The sequence below is a fragment of the Megalobrama amblycephala genome, linkage group LG17 (assembly GCF_018812025.1).
Source record: "Megalobrama amblycephala isolate DHTTF-2021 linkage group LG17, ASM1881202v1, whole genome shotgun sequence".
Lineage (NCBI taxonomy): Eukaryota > Metazoa > Chordata > Actinopteri > Cypriniformes > Xenocyprididae > Megalobrama > Megalobrama amblycephala.
Genome location: NC_063060.1, coordinates 31,186,519 through 31,205,629, shown reverse-complemented (window position 1 = coordinate 31,205,629; position 19,111 = coordinate 31,186,519). Strand labels below are relative to the sequence as shown.

The 19,111-nt window shown below is 36.8% G+C and overlaps 2 protein-coding genes across 3 annotated transcripts; one reads left to right on the top strand and one right to left on the bottom strand.

The window, feature by feature from the left end:
* Positions 1-10,840: 10,840 nt before the first annotated feature.
* rps28 (ribosomal protein S28) lies at positions 10,841-12,321 on the bottom strand. Of its 2 annotated transcripts, none has more exons than XM_048164612.1 (4): positions 12,180-12,321; positions 11,833-11,880; positions 11,340-11,462; positions 10,841-10,966 (listed from the first exon to the last, which is right to left on the bottom strand). In XM_048164612.1, the coding sequence occupies exons 1-3, from the start codon at positions 12,216-12,218 to the stop codon at positions 11,340-11,342; spliced, it is 210 nt and encodes a 69-aa protein (XP_048020569.1). In that variant the 5' UTR covers positions 12,219-12,321; the 3' UTR covers positions 10,841-10,966. The 2 variants fall into 2 exon arrangements, with proteins under 2 accessions (XP_048020569.1, XP_048020568.1); XM_048164611.1 differs by having other exon boundaries at positions 10,841-10,963; positions 12,180-12,320.
* A 1,688-nt stretch (positions 12,322-14,009) lies between these two features.
* si:rp71-39b20.4 (potassium voltage-gated channel subfamily V member 2) lies at positions 14,010-18,210 on the top strand. Its single transcript, XM_048165089.1, has 2 exons — positions 14,010-15,957; positions 16,981-18,210. The coding sequence occupies exons 1-2, from the start codon at positions 14,638-14,640 to the stop codon at positions 17,278-17,280; spliced, it is 1,620 nt and encodes a 539-aa protein (XP_048021046.1). The 5' UTR covers positions 14,010-14,637; the 3' UTR covers positions 17,281-18,210.
* Positions 18,211-19,111: the final 901 nt, after the last annotated feature.

The window sequence follows — 19,111 nt, the reverse complement described above, 5'->3', positions numbered from 1 at the left end:
AGTCATAAGATTTGTACTGTCATAGAGTGGTTATCCTCTTCTGCATGTTTGTAGTATTTCTGTGAACGTGATGTTGAGGACTGTGTAAATCCATGTCCGACTTGTAACTACACCTGTTAATGTGGAAGGCAATCCTTTAAGACATTTTTGAGACTTTTCCAGAACAAGGCCCAATTTGTTGTGAGCTATATACCACACATAGATAACTACATGTTGCATGCTTGATAAGAATGAAATGAAAGTTAAAGAAACAATGAAAACATATAAACTGAGACATAATTGTTACTGAAACCTCTTTACTCAGAGCAGAACTCAACTATTCCAGAACAGTTTGTTCTAAATGTATACTAAACCACATCTGGGCATGTGTTCAACCGCGTACGTGCTTGAAAGGAGAGCATTTTGGGACCGTCCAGACTCCAGAGAATGTTCTTCTGCCTCCTTGTGGTAGAGGTTATATTCCCTCAGCCCAAATCCCACAGTGCAGTGCATAGCCGTCATCATCACCTCAAGGTCTGTTAATCAGACACTCCTAAAGCACTGGAAATAACACATTTCCTCTCTAGTTAGAACACATATAAGGTGAAAATGGCCTGCTGTGAATCTCTGATGTGCTTTCTGTACATGGACAAAAATTATTATTTTTTGAACCTATTGTAATTTATTGCTCAAGATTCCATATGCATATAATTTTTAAAAAATCTTAATAAATGTGGATTTGCATACCCATTTTGTAGAGGATCATCATGATAATCTGGATATTTCAGATGATTTGTTTTGTGGAATTTATCAAATAGCTTCATCAGGGCAGCACTAAATAAAATAAAGCTGTGTCTCAATCAACTGCTAAAGTTTGATTAATCAGCAGAGGACAGCAGCTTGGCACCATCAGGTTCATTTAATATGACACACTGATATGACAAAATGCAGCAGCTGTTGTTTATATACTTGCAGGCATCTGATATTCTATGTGCCCTTTCGGTTTTTAGTGGTGCATGCCATGGTACTATTTTGGTTGAGCATTCATTCAGATCCTGCAAAGATGAGAGACAAACTGACTTAAAATGCAGTCTTGTATGCGCATTCAGACTGAAATATGCACGGTGCATAGTTGAATCTGTTAGTGTGGAACTCTTGAGACTGGGAGAGGACAGGATGTACATACTTTGCAGATGCATAAATGTCTTAACATTTTTCTGCTACAGCTGTGTGCAGTCATACTGAAGATTCATACAACTTTACACACAGGACTCCTAAAAGCGTGGCAGTATGATATTGTAGACTTTAAACAATACAAAAATTCTTTTTTTTTTTTTTTGGCACTGTTGGCACTTTTGGGAAAAAAATGATCATATAGTGTTTGTCAAAACTGAAACTGTATAGCATAATTTTACATTCAATGCATTTAGCTCTCATTGTTTATTTTCTTATTATTTTCTTATCTCAAAATGTTCTCATTCTGATGCTGGTGGCACAGTTGGGTTTTATTGTTATTGATGTGCATTCACTCGCCCGAGACATACAAATGCAAGATGCTTTTTATACACGGTAATTTCATAATAAACCATATTCCTGTGGGACAAAAGATTACTTTTAAGGAGTTTAGTGCTCAAAGAACCAGTTTCACGTGTCATTTCTAGAGAAATGATTAGTGCAATACTTCTGAGTAAACGGAAACATATATTGTGTTAACCATCACATAAATCATTTGCTTTTTAGTCAGTAATGATCAAAAGGTTAATAGTTCCATTTATTTAGCCATATTAATGAATATATGCATTGTGTATCTGTAAACAATATTATTTTTCTTGCATTTTCACCTCTAGATGCCCTGTCAGTTCTAGAATCAGGTTGCAGCCTGTCATGTAACATTTCTGTCAGTTAAGTTTTATTGGATTCCATGTTATGAAACACTTTTCTAGTTGGGACCTATTTAACTTTCAGAACATCTGCTATAGGCAACCCCCTGTGACTTTAAAAATAAACAACATTAGGGAATTGTTAACTTTTCATTCCCTAAGGAGTCCTAGACAAGAGGCAAAACAAACGGAGAACTGGGAGCGTGCAGGCAGTGCATTTTTCCATGATCTGCAAAGATAATATGCCACATGTCTATACATATTCCAGAAGTGGAAAGATGTTTAACTCTGTGGGAACTGTTTCTAAGAGAATAATGACATGGGATATACAGAAAATGTATATTATATTGTCACACATTGCCACTTTTTCAGATGAAGATTTAGCCCAGCATGACATCTTATGAATCACTGTCTACTTGTTTGAATAATTTTATGTTCACTACATTTAGATACTATATATCTATATTTTCTTTATAGTGTGTGTACTTCATCAGATTTTACTCCGCCAACCAAAATTGTTCCAAACAAATCAAAATCAGAATCACTGCTGCATAAAACGTAATAAATATGGTCATGTATATGTACATTCCAGCAACTATTTCATACCAGAAGCATTAACATTTGATGCCACTTCCTAGAAACTCCACAATGAAAAAATTCAAGAGCGACAATTGATTCATGCATGAGTTCATGCTGTCTGGTTTGTCTAACATGACAGCAAGTAATTGAAATACTGTGTTTTTTGTTTCCAGTCATATGCTCCTTTTGTGCCTAGTACCTGTACTTGAAATGAAAACAATGTATGACATCCTATTATGCATGTGCAGACACTGTTAAATATCTGACAACACTTAATTACAGCAACACTTAATTAATATTGCATTATCATTCATTCATTTATAACACACAAGGCAGAGTTGTACCTAAAGTTATAAACTTTCAGTGATCTAAAGCAATAACAGTAAAGTCTAGATAACAGACTTGTTTTCCACAGATAAAACATGCATTGTCGATTATACTTTTTCTTTTTTGCAAGGCCATGTATTGTCTAATCAGGTTTGTTTGAGTTTCGTACTTTTCAACCTTACTATGCTCACCAAAACATCAAAATCGCCCTTGAACCTTGTCTTGTTTCATTTCTATTGGCTTAGCTTGGTGAAAAACATATTGTTGTCATCTTAAGACAGAAAAAAAAAAAATTGAAAAGCAGTGATTTCTCATCAGTGAAAACAATATTATACTAAGATTACAGATTTGCATATATTTGGTGAAGTAACATGTTAATGTACACTACCACTCAAAAGTTTGGGGTTGGTAAGATTTTTAATGTTTTTGAAATAATTCTCTTATGCTTACCAAGGCTCCATTTTAAACAGTAATGTTGTAAAATAGTATTACGATTTAAAATAACTTTTTTCTATTTTAACATATTTTAAAATGTAATTTAATTATTTTAAAATGCCTATTCCTGTGATGGTAAAGCTGAATTTCCAGCATCCATTACTCCAGTCTTCAGTGTCACATGATCCTTCAGAAATCACTTTAATATGCTGATTTGCTGCTTAAGAAACATTTCTTATTATTATCAATTTTTAAAAAAAAAGTTGTGCTGCTTAATATTTTTGGAAACCATGATACAATTTTTCAGTATTCTTTGATGAATAGAAAGTTCAAAAGAACAGCATTTCTTTGAAATAGAAATCTTTTGTAACAGTGAAAAGTCTTCTGTTGTCAGGGGGTGGATGTAGTTTAAATCCTAAGGATGAGGCGTGATGCAGAATGAACAATGCTAATAGACTTTAACTAAAGAGCAATAACACAAGAACCATAAACGTTAACAAATTAACACTTAACCCCCGGAAAGCGTGTCCTCATGCTGTACACAAGTTCAAACTGAAGAGGGAGGGAAGGGGCTCTGGAGGAGAACAAAAAACAGACAGAAAGAGACATTAAGAAGAAGATGACCAGAGGAACCAGGGAGGAGATGAAGGTGGGAGGAGCCAGGACGGGGATGGGAGGAACCAGAGGATGACCCAGAGCCATGACAGGGTAAAGGCCCATGGTGGAGCCTTGGTGGAGAGGCTGGGTGGAACCAGGGAGATGATACACTGAGGAGGAACCTGTGGAGGTGGAGACCTAGGCGGAGCCGAAGAGGTCAAAACCCAGGGTAATACTGAAGGCCTGGAGGGCCATGGTGGAGCTGAAGGTGGGCATGACTGAGGTAGAGGCATTGGCTTGTCAGACCGGGGCGGAGACGGTGGAAGTGAGGACAGTGATTGACCAGAAGGAAGGAGGAGCCTGGCAGAGCCAGAGGGGTGGAGGGTCAAGGTGCAGCTGCTGACTCGGAAGTCTGAGACGACGCCAGAGTGACAATGGACCAAGGTGGAGCCAGAGGGACGATGGACAAAAGTGGAGCCAGAGGGACGAGGGAGCTGGCGGAGCCTGAGGGATGGCAGTCCGAGGTGGAGCTGATGGGTCGAAGGGCTGAGGTGGAGTCCTGGGCTTGGAGGCTTGAGGAAGAGCTAAAGGATCCACAGGCCAAGGTGGAGCTGATGACTAGGAAGCCCCAGGTGGATCCGTGCAGCAGAGTGGAACTACAGGAGGAGCCAAGGGGCTGAAGGGAGACAACAGAGGTGAGGCATAGGAACTGGATGGCTTTGGTACCGCAGGTGGGAGAGGGAGGTTGGGCAGGACCATCCGCAACAAAGGAGACTTGGTGATAGACGACGAAACCTTGGTGCTAGGCTAAACCATGGGAGACAAAGACAACTTGGAACTGGGCATTCCCAGCAATGACTGAGATGACTTGGAACTGGGCTGGCAATGTCCTTATCAGCAAGGCAGATGGTAAAAGGTGAGTCATTTTGTACAAGCAACCACTCCACATATTCAGCGAAGCTCCCTCGTGGACCATCCATGGGCAGGTGTACATTTCACCACTCGTTAAGCCCGGTGTGATAGAACGCATATAGCGAGTGGTCAGGATAGTGGGTTAGGCACACCAGGTCGAGAAAATCCATTGTGTGATCCTTGAGGGAGCAATCCTCCTGATCCAGCAGGAGGAAGCTAACTGCAGCATATCCATATCCAATATCCATAGTAAAAATCGTCGTATTAATCGTCTTTTGGGTTCTGCGTTCTGTCAAGTGGTACATGTATTTAAATCCCAAGGACAATGCTTGACGCTGAATGAACAATGATAATAGACACTAATTTACACAAAGAGAAAAAAATACAACACAAGAACCATAAACATTAATGCAAAACACTGAACATAAAAACAAGGGGCTTAAATACACTGGGATAGATGATTAACGGAACAGGGAACAGTTGTGAACTAATCAGAAACCATGTCAACTAATGATTAACTCAAACACAGGGAAAACAGAGACAAAGAAAACAATGACTAGTCAAGTCAAGACACCTTTATTTATATAGCGCTTTTTACAATAGAGATTGTTTCAAAGCAGCTTTACAGTGATAACAGGAAGATTATGTAATAAAGTTTGTTTTGGCTGTACAGCAGCTCTAGAAGAAAATAGTGTCATTGTCCAGCTTAAGTAAGTTCAGTGTTGAGTCATTTCCATTTAAAAAAAGTTATTAACTTAGTTCATTTATCTATACAGCAGCTCTGGAGAAAACAGTGATGTCATCGTCTAGCTTATTTCAGTTCTCATACAAAGGTGTCAGTGCAGGCAGATCAGTAATATTGTTGAATATTAAGTGTCCCCAACTAAGCAAGCCAGAGGCAACAGTAGCAAGGAACCCAAACTCCATCAGGTGACAGAAAGCAGAACAAAACCTTGGGAAAAACCAGGCTCAGTCAGGGAGCCAGTTCTCCTCTACCCAACAAACGAAAAGTACATGATTATGATTCAGGCAGCATTACAGGTCAGAAGTCAGACTGGATCGAAACATTCAGTTCCATCTATTTGAAGATCGGATTCATCAAGCCGGTACGGAGACGGGTTTGTTGAGGATCTGTGCCACTGGCTGTCGTGTCAATGAGGCCTTCACAGGGGATAGTCTAGTTGACACAATCTCTGCTGACACTTCAGGGATGTGTTGTGCTCATATTTAGGCACAGGTCCTTCGTCTGATCTGGATACGGCCCGGATCCGGCTGACTACGGTAAACCTCGGGATAAACAGAGACTAATATTAGCGTAGATGCCATTCTTCTTATGATATAACAAGTTCATTGGGTGTTATAGGAAGTGTTCCTGGTTCTGGCTAACCTCATTTATGCAGTCTAACAATCATTTAACTGATTTGAAAATAGAAATTGATAACTTGCTATATGTATGCCGGGTTAAAGAGATGTGTTTTTAGTCTAGATTTAAACTGACAGAGTGTGTCTGCTTCCCAAACAATGCTAAGAAGACTGTTCCAAAGTTTAGGTGCTAAATAGGAAAAGGATCTACCGCCAGCGGCTGATTTTAATATTCTAGGTATTATCAACTGCCCAGAATTTTGAGATCGCAATACACTTGAAAGACTATAATGTGTTGAAAGCCCGCTCAAGTTCTGGGGAGCAAAACTAGAAACTAAACAAGACAACACAATGAAAGTAAACATGACATGACTGTGACAGCTGTCACTTTTTCATCAATTTAATGGGTCCATGCCTAATAAAAGTATTAATTTCTTTCCAAATTTTTTTACTTTTGAACGAGTGTACTTGGAAGAGCCTTCAAAGATCAGGGCCCAATACAAATATTATATTATATTATATCATTTTAAAGTGGAGGGATTGCTCAATTTTTTCTTTAAAGGTTTTTTGTACACTAATTTTTGTGCACTTTTTCTGAGGTCAAAAGTTGCTCTGCATGTCCTACAGTAATCTCTGTGCTCTGTGAAAATGATTAAAACTGTCCTTGGGGCCTTCACTACTCAAAATGAACATCATAAACAAGGGTTGGTCACAGAACCAGCAGCAGTAAATCAGGGTCAAACCTCTTTGCTCACTGACCCAAGTGAAACTCAATGCTCCAGTGGCACAGTGTTGCTTTTTAATGGATGTGGAGGCACAGCTGCTCTGCTTACATTGAACAAAGGTTATGCGTCTGTCAGGGTCGATTCTCAAATAACAATGTAAGTTCATTTAAAAGAAAAGAGTAATACAAAAAAGAAATTAAAACTTCACATTTACTACAATAATTGGAAAAAAAATATTACATGAGCCTATTTAAAAATCAGAAATGACAGTGCAAAAGATTTTAATCTGTAAAATATAATAGAAGCACTGAATAATTCAACATCAATTGTTTCATTTAATAATTGTACATTATGAGGGTGTTTACTGCAAATGACAAACACTGCTGAGTTTGTCCGATAGTTACCCCTGTTTTTTTTTCCTCTGAAAGAAAGATGAGACCTCAGGGACATCAAGACAGGGGGGACTTGTATCCGGGCAAACATGTATGCTATGCCATGCACATATCTGCTGTGAAGACATCTTCATGTCAGATCACAATGTATATGGAGAGTTACAAGAAATAATTTCTCCTATTTTTACCAGACATGTTCCTCTTTTCAGATGTTGGAGGAAGTTCAGCGCAAACTTTGATGTCTCTTGTTCGTATGACTTTCCTCCTTTAGGGCAACAGTCATTAGGCAACGAACTAGTTTAGCTGAGTAAGGGTGATTTGAGATTGTTTTATTAAGACTACAGTTCATGTTTTAAAAAAAACAGAAACAGAATCTTTTAATTGAACATGAAGGGCTTTGTGGTTATTTCAAAAGTTTCTAATAAGCTTCACAAGCTCAATTTGTTTTAGATGATGGGATGAATGTTATTCTTTGAATATATTATGCTTTATATTAAATACATTATTCTATTTTACTACATACAGTTGAACAGGCCCTATCCTTATACAGTATGTGAAATATAAAATGTGTATTTTAGCAAACACTGCTGTGCTAAAAGCATCCAATGGTATCTTCTAAATTTCCAAATTAGGTTGAAATGGCCTAGTACTTTGGTCTAGTTAAACTGCTATTGCCTTTGTGTAAATATTAGCAAAGGCTCGTATTTGATTCACCCTTAGTTTGTACATGTCATGAATGAACCCAATATTTGCAATTCAAAGAAAGAAAAATGCTATTGATGAGTAAATAACACAGCCCATGATCCATTTAATTAATTTTACTTTTAACAAAGATTTTTTCAAAGACGTTTTCAATTGATTTGGCAGTAAACTAACTTATTGCATCAGACTTTTGGGGTCTACATTAAAGTCGACATGAAACAGAAGTTGTGATAGGCTTTTTTTGCGATAATCCAAGTCAAACACAGCAGGAGTTGGCGATACCCTTACAAAAAATAAGTATGTTTCAAATTCATTTTATTAAGGCCCGGTTTTGCAGACTGGGCATAGATTGAGCCAGAATTAGGCCTTAGTTCAATTAAGACATTTAAGTAGCTTTTATAAACATGCATTGGAAAAAACATTACTGGTGTGCATCTTGAGACAAAAACAATGGCACTGACATATTTTAAGATATGCTAATGCTAGTGCAAGTTGCTTTCAGTTAAAACAGCTCAAACATGCATTTTAGTCTGGGACTATCTGTGAAACCTGGGGAATGTAAGAATTTCTTTTCCTTAATATCCTTATTATCATTTATGTTCATCATATATAGTACTCGATGTTACATACATGCTTCTTTGGAAGGGATGGGAACAGGGCTTGACATTAACTTTTTTGCTCACCAGCCAATGTGGCTAGTGGTTTTCCAAAGTTACTAGCCACTCATTATTTTCACTGGCCACAATTTTGCTGTTGGGAAATTACATTTTATATGATTAAAGTTGACTCTGGCATGCTTAAATGACTTGATTTTGAGTCACTTTACTAACTTTCAAATGCAGATTGACCACCCAAATCAAGACTACATTGTATATATCAGGTATGTACAGTTATTTTTGTTAGGCTATATAAAAAGAACAAAGAAGCAAATTACAAATAGTAATTTAAAAATATATATATATTTTTCAGATACATATGTTTATTTAGCATACATGTAGGCCTATACATGTATTTAACATTTTTTGATGTTTGATTAACATTAATGACAGAGGGTTATTTATTTGGGGGCTGCTGAATGCATGGACGTCATATACCCACCTGTTTTTACCCACCTGTTTACGTCCACTTAGCCGTAAGCCATAGCCGACTGTATTCACGCGAGATACTCCACACTATGCATTTTGACATCTGTGTGTGCGTGTATTCAGGCGCAAGGAGAACTGAATCGCGCGCGCGACAGAGAGAGCGCGCACGCAAGCAAGCGCTTCTGTTGTGTCATTTAGCGCGATTCCGCCTATCCCACCTTCACTAACCGCAAGTTAATCGATAAAGAATTGTGACTGAATTGTAATTTTGTGGTACGACGAGCTTGGCTACTTTTCATTTGGCTGTAGTCTGAAATTATATTCAACCCGCCAAAGTGGCTAGTGGGAGTGGCTGTCTTACCCGCCACAGCTGAAATCTACCCGCATTTGGCGGGTTGGCGGGTGTTAATGTCAAGCCCTGGATGGGAAGTTATTTTGGTTATATTTTGGAATATATTTTGATAAGATATTTTGGAAGTTATTTACATTGAGGACATATGAATTGTATAAAATGATGTGCATGGATAAATCATTTATAATACTGAAATATTCCATAAAAAAATAAATGTTAATTTCACTTTATAATATGTTGCAGCATTCAAGGTAAAAGGTAAAAACAGCGAGTGCAGATGCTCCTCTTTTGCAAGAACATCAAGGGGTGGCCAAAAATGTAATGAAAATAAACCATGAGCCTCTGACCTAAACATCTGCAAATGTGTTCAGTGCTTATAGCAGGATCACAGTTCAACAGCTGGTTTTTACTCACCAACAGTTTAAGATTATACCGGCAAATCTCTGGGATAGGGCATATTTAGGACTGATAGTGCCCTCTAATGGACATCCAATGAACAGTGACACAAAAGACAAAATGATATTTTAACAGGGACACCAGTAAAATAAGGGAGTTAGTTTAAATTCTTCACTCACCGCTCATATTACTTTGGAAAGCAAGCATCATGTCCATGCTTAAATTTTAAGTGTTACTTAAAAGTGTTAGTTTACCCCAAAATAAAATTGTTATTAATTACTCACCCTCATGTCATTCCAAACCCGTAAAACCTTTGTTCATCTTCAAAACACAAATAAAGATATATTTGATGTGTCTACTTCAACGTAAACTGCGTAGGAGAAAGACAGGGTAGAGAAGAAATTTAATTTTGGGGTGAATTAACCCCTTTAAGTTAAAATGTTAAGATACACCTATTCGCACAACTGCATATCACTTTGCATTAAAATATGTAATCAGCATTTGTAAACAGTCACATTGTGACTACTTAAAACCAAGAAACACATTCCCTTTACTATACAAGATTTCCCAGAAATCCCACAGAATTTTTAGATCGTCATCACTGTATCGAGTCATGTTGATTTTAAGCTTAATACGTTTGAAAAAATATAGGCCTACATAATGTGTTCAGATACATTATGCTTGGATGTGACAGGCAAGATGTTTTTTAATGACAATCTAAATATCATACACAAATCAATTGTTTTGACGGAACTTGTATCTGACCGAATCACACATTAAACTGGGAAAACGTGCCATTAGTACTCTATCCCCCGGTTTCACAGACAAGGCTTAAGCTAGTTCTAGACTAAAATACACGCTTGAGCCATTTTAACTGAAAGCAACTTGTACTGACTTATCTTAAAATATGTCAGTGCCATTGTTTTGTCTCAAGATGCATAGCAATAATGTTTTTTTTTTTCTAGGGTACGTTTATAAAAGCTACTTGTATGTCCTAACTAAGGCCTAATCCTGGTCAAGCCTAAACCCTGTCTGTGAAACCAGGCCTATTAATAATTGTAAAACTCAAAGCAATAAATTAAACATTCATCAGTATCAAATGAAGGAGGAGATCATCTTATTCACAAAGACACTTTTTATTTCCAACTCTGCACAAATTATATTGTACTGCCGACTGTAGAGATGGTGGTGATGTGCTCCACAAGTCCTGATTTGGCCATGGCAGGTCTTCACACATGAACTGCTGGGGAAAAACAGACAAAAGGTTAGAACTTACATCAAGCAGTAAATACTGACTGGAAAACTGACAAGTCATCAAATCTGCTGCATTTTAATATTGCCTTAATTTACATATGATGTGAGGAATAGGAGTCATCTAGCAAACAACAGTCAAGAAAACACTGGGGGGGGAAAATGGGATTGATGCATTTAAATATTCAGACTTATCAGTCAGATATGCTAAATATTAAAACTTGACTGTCTTCCCACACAAAACATATTCATAGACTTTTTTTTAATGTTTACTTTTTTTTCTGAAAGTGTTTTTCTTTCCTTCTAAAATATACATCTCTCTGGTGTTTTTTACGCATTTATATTAGTGAATGTTGTTTACTAACCTAGCGAAGCCTCCTGGCCTCTCTTTCAGACTCCAGAAGTGTCAGAACATCTCCTTCTCTTACTGGGCCCTTCACGTTTCTGATGATGGATCGGTTGCTGTCATCCATGAACTCAACGCGCACCTATGGAAGCACAATATTTTATATATACATGACCATGGATCAAAATTTGTACTCTAAAAATAATACATTTTGACATGCAAAAATCTTTTTTTTTTGCTATTCAAAGACATTATGCATAACCTAGGTCTTATAAGAAATGACCATCAATGATACAATACGATTTTTTCTATGGAAAAGCTTCATTTTCGCATGTGTCTTACTGATTACAACAGTTTCAATATTTATTGCTAAATTAGTCTCCAGCAAAATTCACTTTAGAATACAAGACAACGTAACTCAATTCCTGCACATCACAAAAGTTGTTTTTCTAATGAAATCGCTAATCAAGTGCCACATGTAAAGGAGCATGAGGAGATCAGTCTGAACTCACCTGTGTACACTGTCCCTGGGAGCCGGTTCTTCCCAGTACTTTTGTGACCTGTAATAAAGATAAACAATTAAAGGTAAATATAACTGACATTATTAAACGTTATATGTGGTGGAAACTACATTATACGCAGCTATTCGACATCCAAATTGTTGGATAGTAGCATGCTAATGCTAACTAAAGGCCTAACGAAAAACACCGCTATCTTTTAGAGAGCGTTGTGAGAGAATTATAAGATTATTAAAGGCTACCATCTCCCGAATAAGACTTGAAATTATATACTTTTCATCTTACCAGTATTAAATTGCCCAACTCAAACGGAAATATTCAATAAATTATTATTTTCTTACTCTGGCGAGCTTGATGGGCTGCACGCGGCTGGCATCCATGATTTCAGCTTCGTTCGGAAAGGAAGTCACGTGGTCTCGACGGATTTTATATACCCACAATAAAATGCATATTTTCAATGTATCAGGTTTTATTGTAGGTTATATTTTGATATTATTTTAAAAAATGCAAACAGACAAAAAATAATAATTTATATTAATAAAAGATGGTTTTACAGTTACAACAAGCCAGTTTCCGCTTCCGGGATCATAAGGGGAAACTTTTAAGCCGCAGATCCTGGATTAGCTGTATGTACAATTGTAAAAATCACTTATATAAAGACTTGGGGATACTGTGGTCTTTGATTATGTCAGTAAAATTATTTAAAATGTTTCTTCGACCATACAATAGCAAAAAAAAAAAAAAAAAAAAAAAAAAAAAAAATTATAGGGTATAAAGATATTATAGGGTATAATAATGCAGGTCTATGAGATTCTATGAAGGAAGGGGCTAGCTATGTAAAATCTGTTTTATAAACTGATGGTGAGATTAACTAAAGGTTTGTGTAGCAGTGTCATGCAAAAAAGTGAATAAGTTAAATATTATGTGAAAGGGTTTTTATTTTTATCATTCAAATGTTTAAATTAAAAAAAAAGTAGTAGGCTAAATAAAGTCAAAATATCTTAGTGATGGATCCGAAATGGTCAATATTCATGCACTTTTATTAATATTTATGTTAATCGTTTATGGCTTATGATTTATCAGTTTCACTTTTGATTTCCTATATTTATGTACTCATACTTTATAGATTAATTCACATTATATTTTCAAGTATTTACTTGTTATTGTACCCTCATGGTTATTTTTATTTTATATTTACGAGTATGCTTGCTATGTTCAATTGTTCTTCAAGTGTTCCAGTGTGACAGCCAGGTCATGCTGACACGTTTGTGGTTAGACATTGGACGGCTGCCAATTACTGTATAAGTGGTGTTTTTTCAGAATTAACCATTTGAATTTGAATCTGATCAAAATATGTCTGTTATTTTTCCTGATGACATTTAAAAGGGTAAGATTTGCAAAATTCCCAAAGGGGGTCAAAACAACTCTATAACTATTTTTGACACTGGACCAGTGGACGACGTAATGGGTGAAATTAACCTTTTTCATTTTAACAAAAACATCAGTTTGTGTGGGTTGGGAATTTCCCTGTATGCTTATGGTATAATATGGACTGAGTTGTTGATAATTCAGCTTTTTCTCTCCTTTGCTCTCCTTGGCTTCTACTTCTTCCTCTTATCTGCAAATGTCTTAATTATTTGTCTTTTCGATCTTCATCTATTAGATACAATACTCTAAATTTTATTATTAACTATTGACTGCTTCTTTATGGTTGTTATTTAACCTTTTGGTTTTATTAAGTATTTTCATTATCGATTAAAGTTTGCGTGTGAGGCTAAATTTAATTGTAATGAATAAATAATTTTTCATCAACTTTATCTGCCTGGATCTCATTTTCACAAGTTTTTGCATCACTTAGCATAGTTTGAAATGTCAAGAATTCAACGCACACCCTAAAACCATGATCCTGTCAAGCACCTTTTACATTTATACTACATTAACTTTAGTTGCAAAAAATTCGTTTTTTTCAGAACATATCGAAATTCATATATTTTCCATTAGTTTAAGTCAGAAGTCAGAAAGAAATGCAACCATTCTTAATGTACAAAAAGTTTCCTTTCCTGAAAGTTATTGGCATGCCTAATATGACTATAGATAGCTTTTGTTTATGTTATATTTTTATTTTTATTTTTGTCTGATCATATTGCTGGTAAAATGTTCATGAGAGCACATGTGGAGAGGATATGAAAGATACAGAACAAGATAAGGAAATTATGGGATTAAAGGATTTTCATATTGGATTTGCACAGAATTGTTTAAATATCATACTGAGCGCAATATTGAACTGATACATTTAAAAGCAACATAAACTGAACTTTGCTGTGAGCATTTAATAACCTTAGTATCCTTGCTACTGCTATTTATCCTTTGCCATTCCTCCTCCGAGGGCTCAATCCTTAAATCACAACACTAATCCTCATGACTGTATTTTTAACTCTGTTGAGGACAGAAAGAACAGCAATGGGATTATGGCATCAGTGAGGTGGGGCAAATCCCAACTCTTGATCTTCAGTTGAGCCGAAACAAATACAGTTGCTTTTTCTTTCTGTCTTTTTAGCTATATTGCAAACTCTAAAAAGCTTGAAGCGGTGGAATATGTTTTGTCTATCTGTCTGAAAATTTATTTGAAGCCTCAAACCAATACGCATTTTTAAAGGAAAGTGGGATGTGTACTCTTGGAATGTAGAATCTGCTTTTTTCTGTTTTAATTTCTAACAAGAAAATAGTTTATTTTTTTCTCTACAATTTTCAGTTCTTTACTCTTTTTGCACATTCTTCATTATTTAAGTAAGTGTCATAATGGATCAACCAAGAAGACATCTTAAAAAGCTGAAAAAGAGACGTTCAAGTCTATTTGCAAGTGTCAAACTTAATGCCAGCTTTTCACAGAGTATAGAGGAAGAAGAGTGTGCCTTTCCTTTTTCACAAGACAGCTCTGTGAAACCTTGGACGTCGATGGACAACCTTGATACTCCATCACCTCAGGCAAGTGACAAAAGAGATCAAGAAAAGAGGAAAGCCAGTGATGCTGAAGCAGCAAAGATGCCACACCGCCATTCAACTGTGATGAATGTTAATGTAGGTGGGAAAGTCTTTACCATTCCCAAGCACCTGGCTATCAGATACCCTAAAACCAGAATAGGCAGCTTAGCCCTGTGTAAGGATCCCGTCAAGCAGCTAACGCTCTGCGATGACTATTGTGTGATCACTAATGAGTTTTTCTTTGACCGAGATCCTACTTTCTTCCACTACATCTTCCACTTTTATTGTAGCAATGTGTTATGGGTAATGGAGAGTCTTTGCCCTGTTAATTTTGAGGAGGAAATGCAGTTTTGGGGCCTGCATTTGAGGGACACTCCCCGCTGTTGCCGCATTCTCTATGAGGAGAAAATAGATGAGATAAGAGACCAGCTGAAAGTGAACAGAGAGCTAATGGCGGAAATTGAGCCTCAGCACGATGAGGCGGGTTTCCAGAAAATGTTTTTGGGTGGTGTTCGTAAGGTGCTATGGGACCTGATGGAGAACCCATACTCCTCGATGACTGCTAAGGCTTTTGCTGTGTTCTCCAGCCTGTTTGTGCTCATCTCCATAGTAGCGATGACTCTAAATACTGTAAGCGAACTGAAACATTATAAAATCTTTGGAAGAACCTATATGGAGTGTGTGGAGATCACCTCAATTCTCTTCTTCACTTTCGAGTACTTCCTTCGCTTGCTGACAACTTGTGACGTCAAGCATTTTTTGAAGAGTGCGCTTAATTTTGTAGACTTAGTGGCTGTCATGCCTTACTTTATCCAGCTGATATTTGAGGCTTTTGCTAACCAGGAAGATCTCAGCGTCCAAGATGACTTGAAAACCATGGCAAGGGTTAGCAAAGTTAGCAAAGTGCTTAAAGTTGTCAAACTCATGCGAATCTTTCGCATTCTGAAACTGGCGAGGCACTCGACGGGGATGCGGGCGTTCGGCTTCACTCTTCGCCAATGTTTTGAACAGGTCTGCTGTCTGTTTCTGTTCATTATCATGGGGATCTTCACCTTCTCCGCCCTAATGCACTCAGTGGAGCAGGATGTCGTAGGAACACCTTTTAGCAGTATACCCGATGCTTGGTGGTGGGCAGCGGTGAGTATGTCTCAAAACATTCACCACAATAAGCAGAACTGCAGTATAATTCATATAAATGGCCAAAAGTCTTCAAATAAAGTCTTAAATCCATGGCTATTATTAGGATGTTGCTGCTATTTTAGCTTCCTCTGTTCTGGGAAGGCTTTCAAGTCAATGTTAGAACACGGATGTGGGGATTTACTCTCATCCAGAGACAAGAGCATCAGTGAGGTCAGACACTGATGTGGGACGTTGGAGTGGGTTCACAGGGGACCAATGGTGATTAGGTTTGGACTTTGTATAGGTCAGTCTTCCACACCAAATCAGAGTTGTTAAAGTTATCTAAAACTACAACTATACAACAATAGTTTTCGGTAATTGAAATGAAGTAAAAATACAATACCAATGTTAGATGAAAAACGAAAATGAGAAATGTTGCCTTAACCACAAACTGAAATAAGTCGAGACTGGTTTCTGAAGTTCTTTATTATGCCCGATTTTACTTAAAAAATAAAAAAATCACTAAGGAGACTGTATGGTTGTATTCTTGATTAACTGAAAATAGCCAAACCTAACCCTTTGTATGCGATGTCCACATACGTTTAGATGTACAAAGTTCAAATATTAAACTGGGTATCATTTTGTGTGTTTTTATCACTTGCATGTGAGTGTTTTTTCATTATTGTTATCATTATCATCATTTGCTGTGGCTGCCTGTTGTATCCTTCTATCCTCTTTAAATTGTTAGTCCTTATCCTCTGGCAGCTGTGTTTAATCTTATATAATACCTTGTAATGCCGCTCAATTGGAGGCATCCATGCTGATTGGAAAAGTTAGATTAGTTTGGAACTTCCTGGAGGCTTACTAAGTTGACTTGCATGCAAAAATTTGACTTAATAAACTGACATTGAAACATAACTCTTTTTTGCTTCTTTACATTTCATATAGAAAAAGCTGGTCTTTGTTGTGCATTTTGCAGTGTTTTGGTCCTCATTTGCAATATATAAACAGACATGCTGTTTGTTTTTTATGCTGTTACAGGTGAGCATCTCTACGGTGGGCTATGGAGATGTGGTGCCCATATCGTATTCTGGTCGAGTGGTGGCCTTCGGGTGCATATCTTTCGGCATTATTTTAAATGGAATGCCAATCTCCATTCTATTTAACAAATTTTCTGACTATTATGCCAAGCTGAAGGCCCAGGAGTGCACTAACACAAAAGTCCAGCATGGATTGAACCTCAAGAAAAGATTGCGAAGGAAATTCGAGAACTGCTTTGAGCCTCTAGCTGAGGAGTCTGATGAGGACAATAGACATCACACCGGCCAGTGTCATCACTGAATGTCCTTGTCATCCACCCTGCCTTCACTGCCCTTGAACAGACAGTTCAGGTTCCCTGCCTGCTTGAATTAAATAGGGATTTAAAAGATGGGTGAACGCCAGGTTAAAGAAAATTAAGCCATTAGCTTTAAGATGGCTTACTAATGGCATGTCGCTGAGGATCTTTGGTGAAATACTTTATGTTGGTTTTCTGGCAGTATCTATTCAGTTGTCAAATAATTTCAGGCATTCAAATAAAAAGTTATTACGAACTGCCAACTATTATTTGCAGCATCAACACAATCTGTGTTAACATGATTTTTGAATTGCGTCCCCTGAGGAGGTCGAAGTGCACTGTACAGATAAATACAGACAAGAATCCTGAGAATCCACCGATTTTTCTTCCTCAGTTAAAACATAAAGGATTTCAGAGGATCAAGTGAGACTTACGTGGCCTTCAGACTCCTTTTTGGTATATGTGAAGTGTTGCTTTCACATGTTTCTGTTCTAGGTGAAGAGCATTTGGACCATGACATTCAAAGACTGATAAAATCATTGAGAAATTCATTTCTCAACAAAATTAATTTGAACATTATATTTGTATATTCTCCAGTAAGCACTTTATCACCCTTTCAGATTAGCCCAACTGACATTTTAACTGTTTTTGGAAGGTCTGAAGAGTGATTTCTTCTATTGTTTCATTATTTGTAATGATTGTTGTTTATAAGACTGTATCTGCAGTAAGACAGAGCCATACAATTACAAGAACCTGTTAATTTCTGTTCCCCTTTATAATCCTATATCCTTCCTATAATACTTCAAATTATCATCATATCATCATCATGTCAAACTTCTATTCTGTGAAACTTTTACATAATATATGGATCACCTTTGCTGTGTTACATAACATACTCCTGCAACTTGCATATATTAAAAAACTAATAAAAGATACATGCGTATGAAAATGGTTTCTTTAAGAAAGAACTAGTTCATTGTATGTATGTCACTACATAAATAATTCAATCTAATCATTATTAAAAAACCCTAGGCTTCATGACACTACATGCAAAACAAAAGAAACCAGTAACATCTGTATTTAGCCCATGCACAATGCGAATCTCAGAGGAGTTGCTTTCCTTTGGCTTAGTATAAAAGGCTTTGTTTGTATTGTTTTCAGAGTTTTCCCATGAACATCTTCATTTTTTGTCTTCTCTGGAAACAATCTAAGCGCTAAGCGAGCACGTAAGCTACCGTCAGAGAGAAGTCAAGCATTCTGACTTCATGTCTAATAGGATTTAAGGATCAAGAGGACTCATGATGCCAATGTTTTGAGTGAAATGTTCAACTTCAATTAAGGGAATGTAAAGACAAGAGCCCTTGACAGCTACATGTTTGTGGCTCAGCCTTTGCCACTGACAGCAGGGAATTACTGCATAACGGTCAATTATGGGATCATCTAGTGAATTCAGACTGGAATAACTAATGTATCTATTTGTTTGTTATTTATTATGTGTAACCCACTGAGCTTATCCCATCCCCAACATTTAAAACAAATAAATTATCAGTGGCTAAAACCATATTGTTCTGCAAAATCTTTATTTTTTTAAAGTTGTTGATGCGCATTGCGTAACAGTGGGAAGATGCCCACAGTGGGAATTTCCTGTTGTATTGAAACATATATAGAGATAGGCTAACTTTACAGGTAACGTACAGGACGATGATGCATATATTATTAAAAGAAATTATAAATGATTCCACTCAACTGGCCTAGTTTATGGCCTTTTTTGTGTTTCTAATTCACTAAAGTATTAAAAAAAAACTACATTAAGTATAATAATTATTGAAATAAATG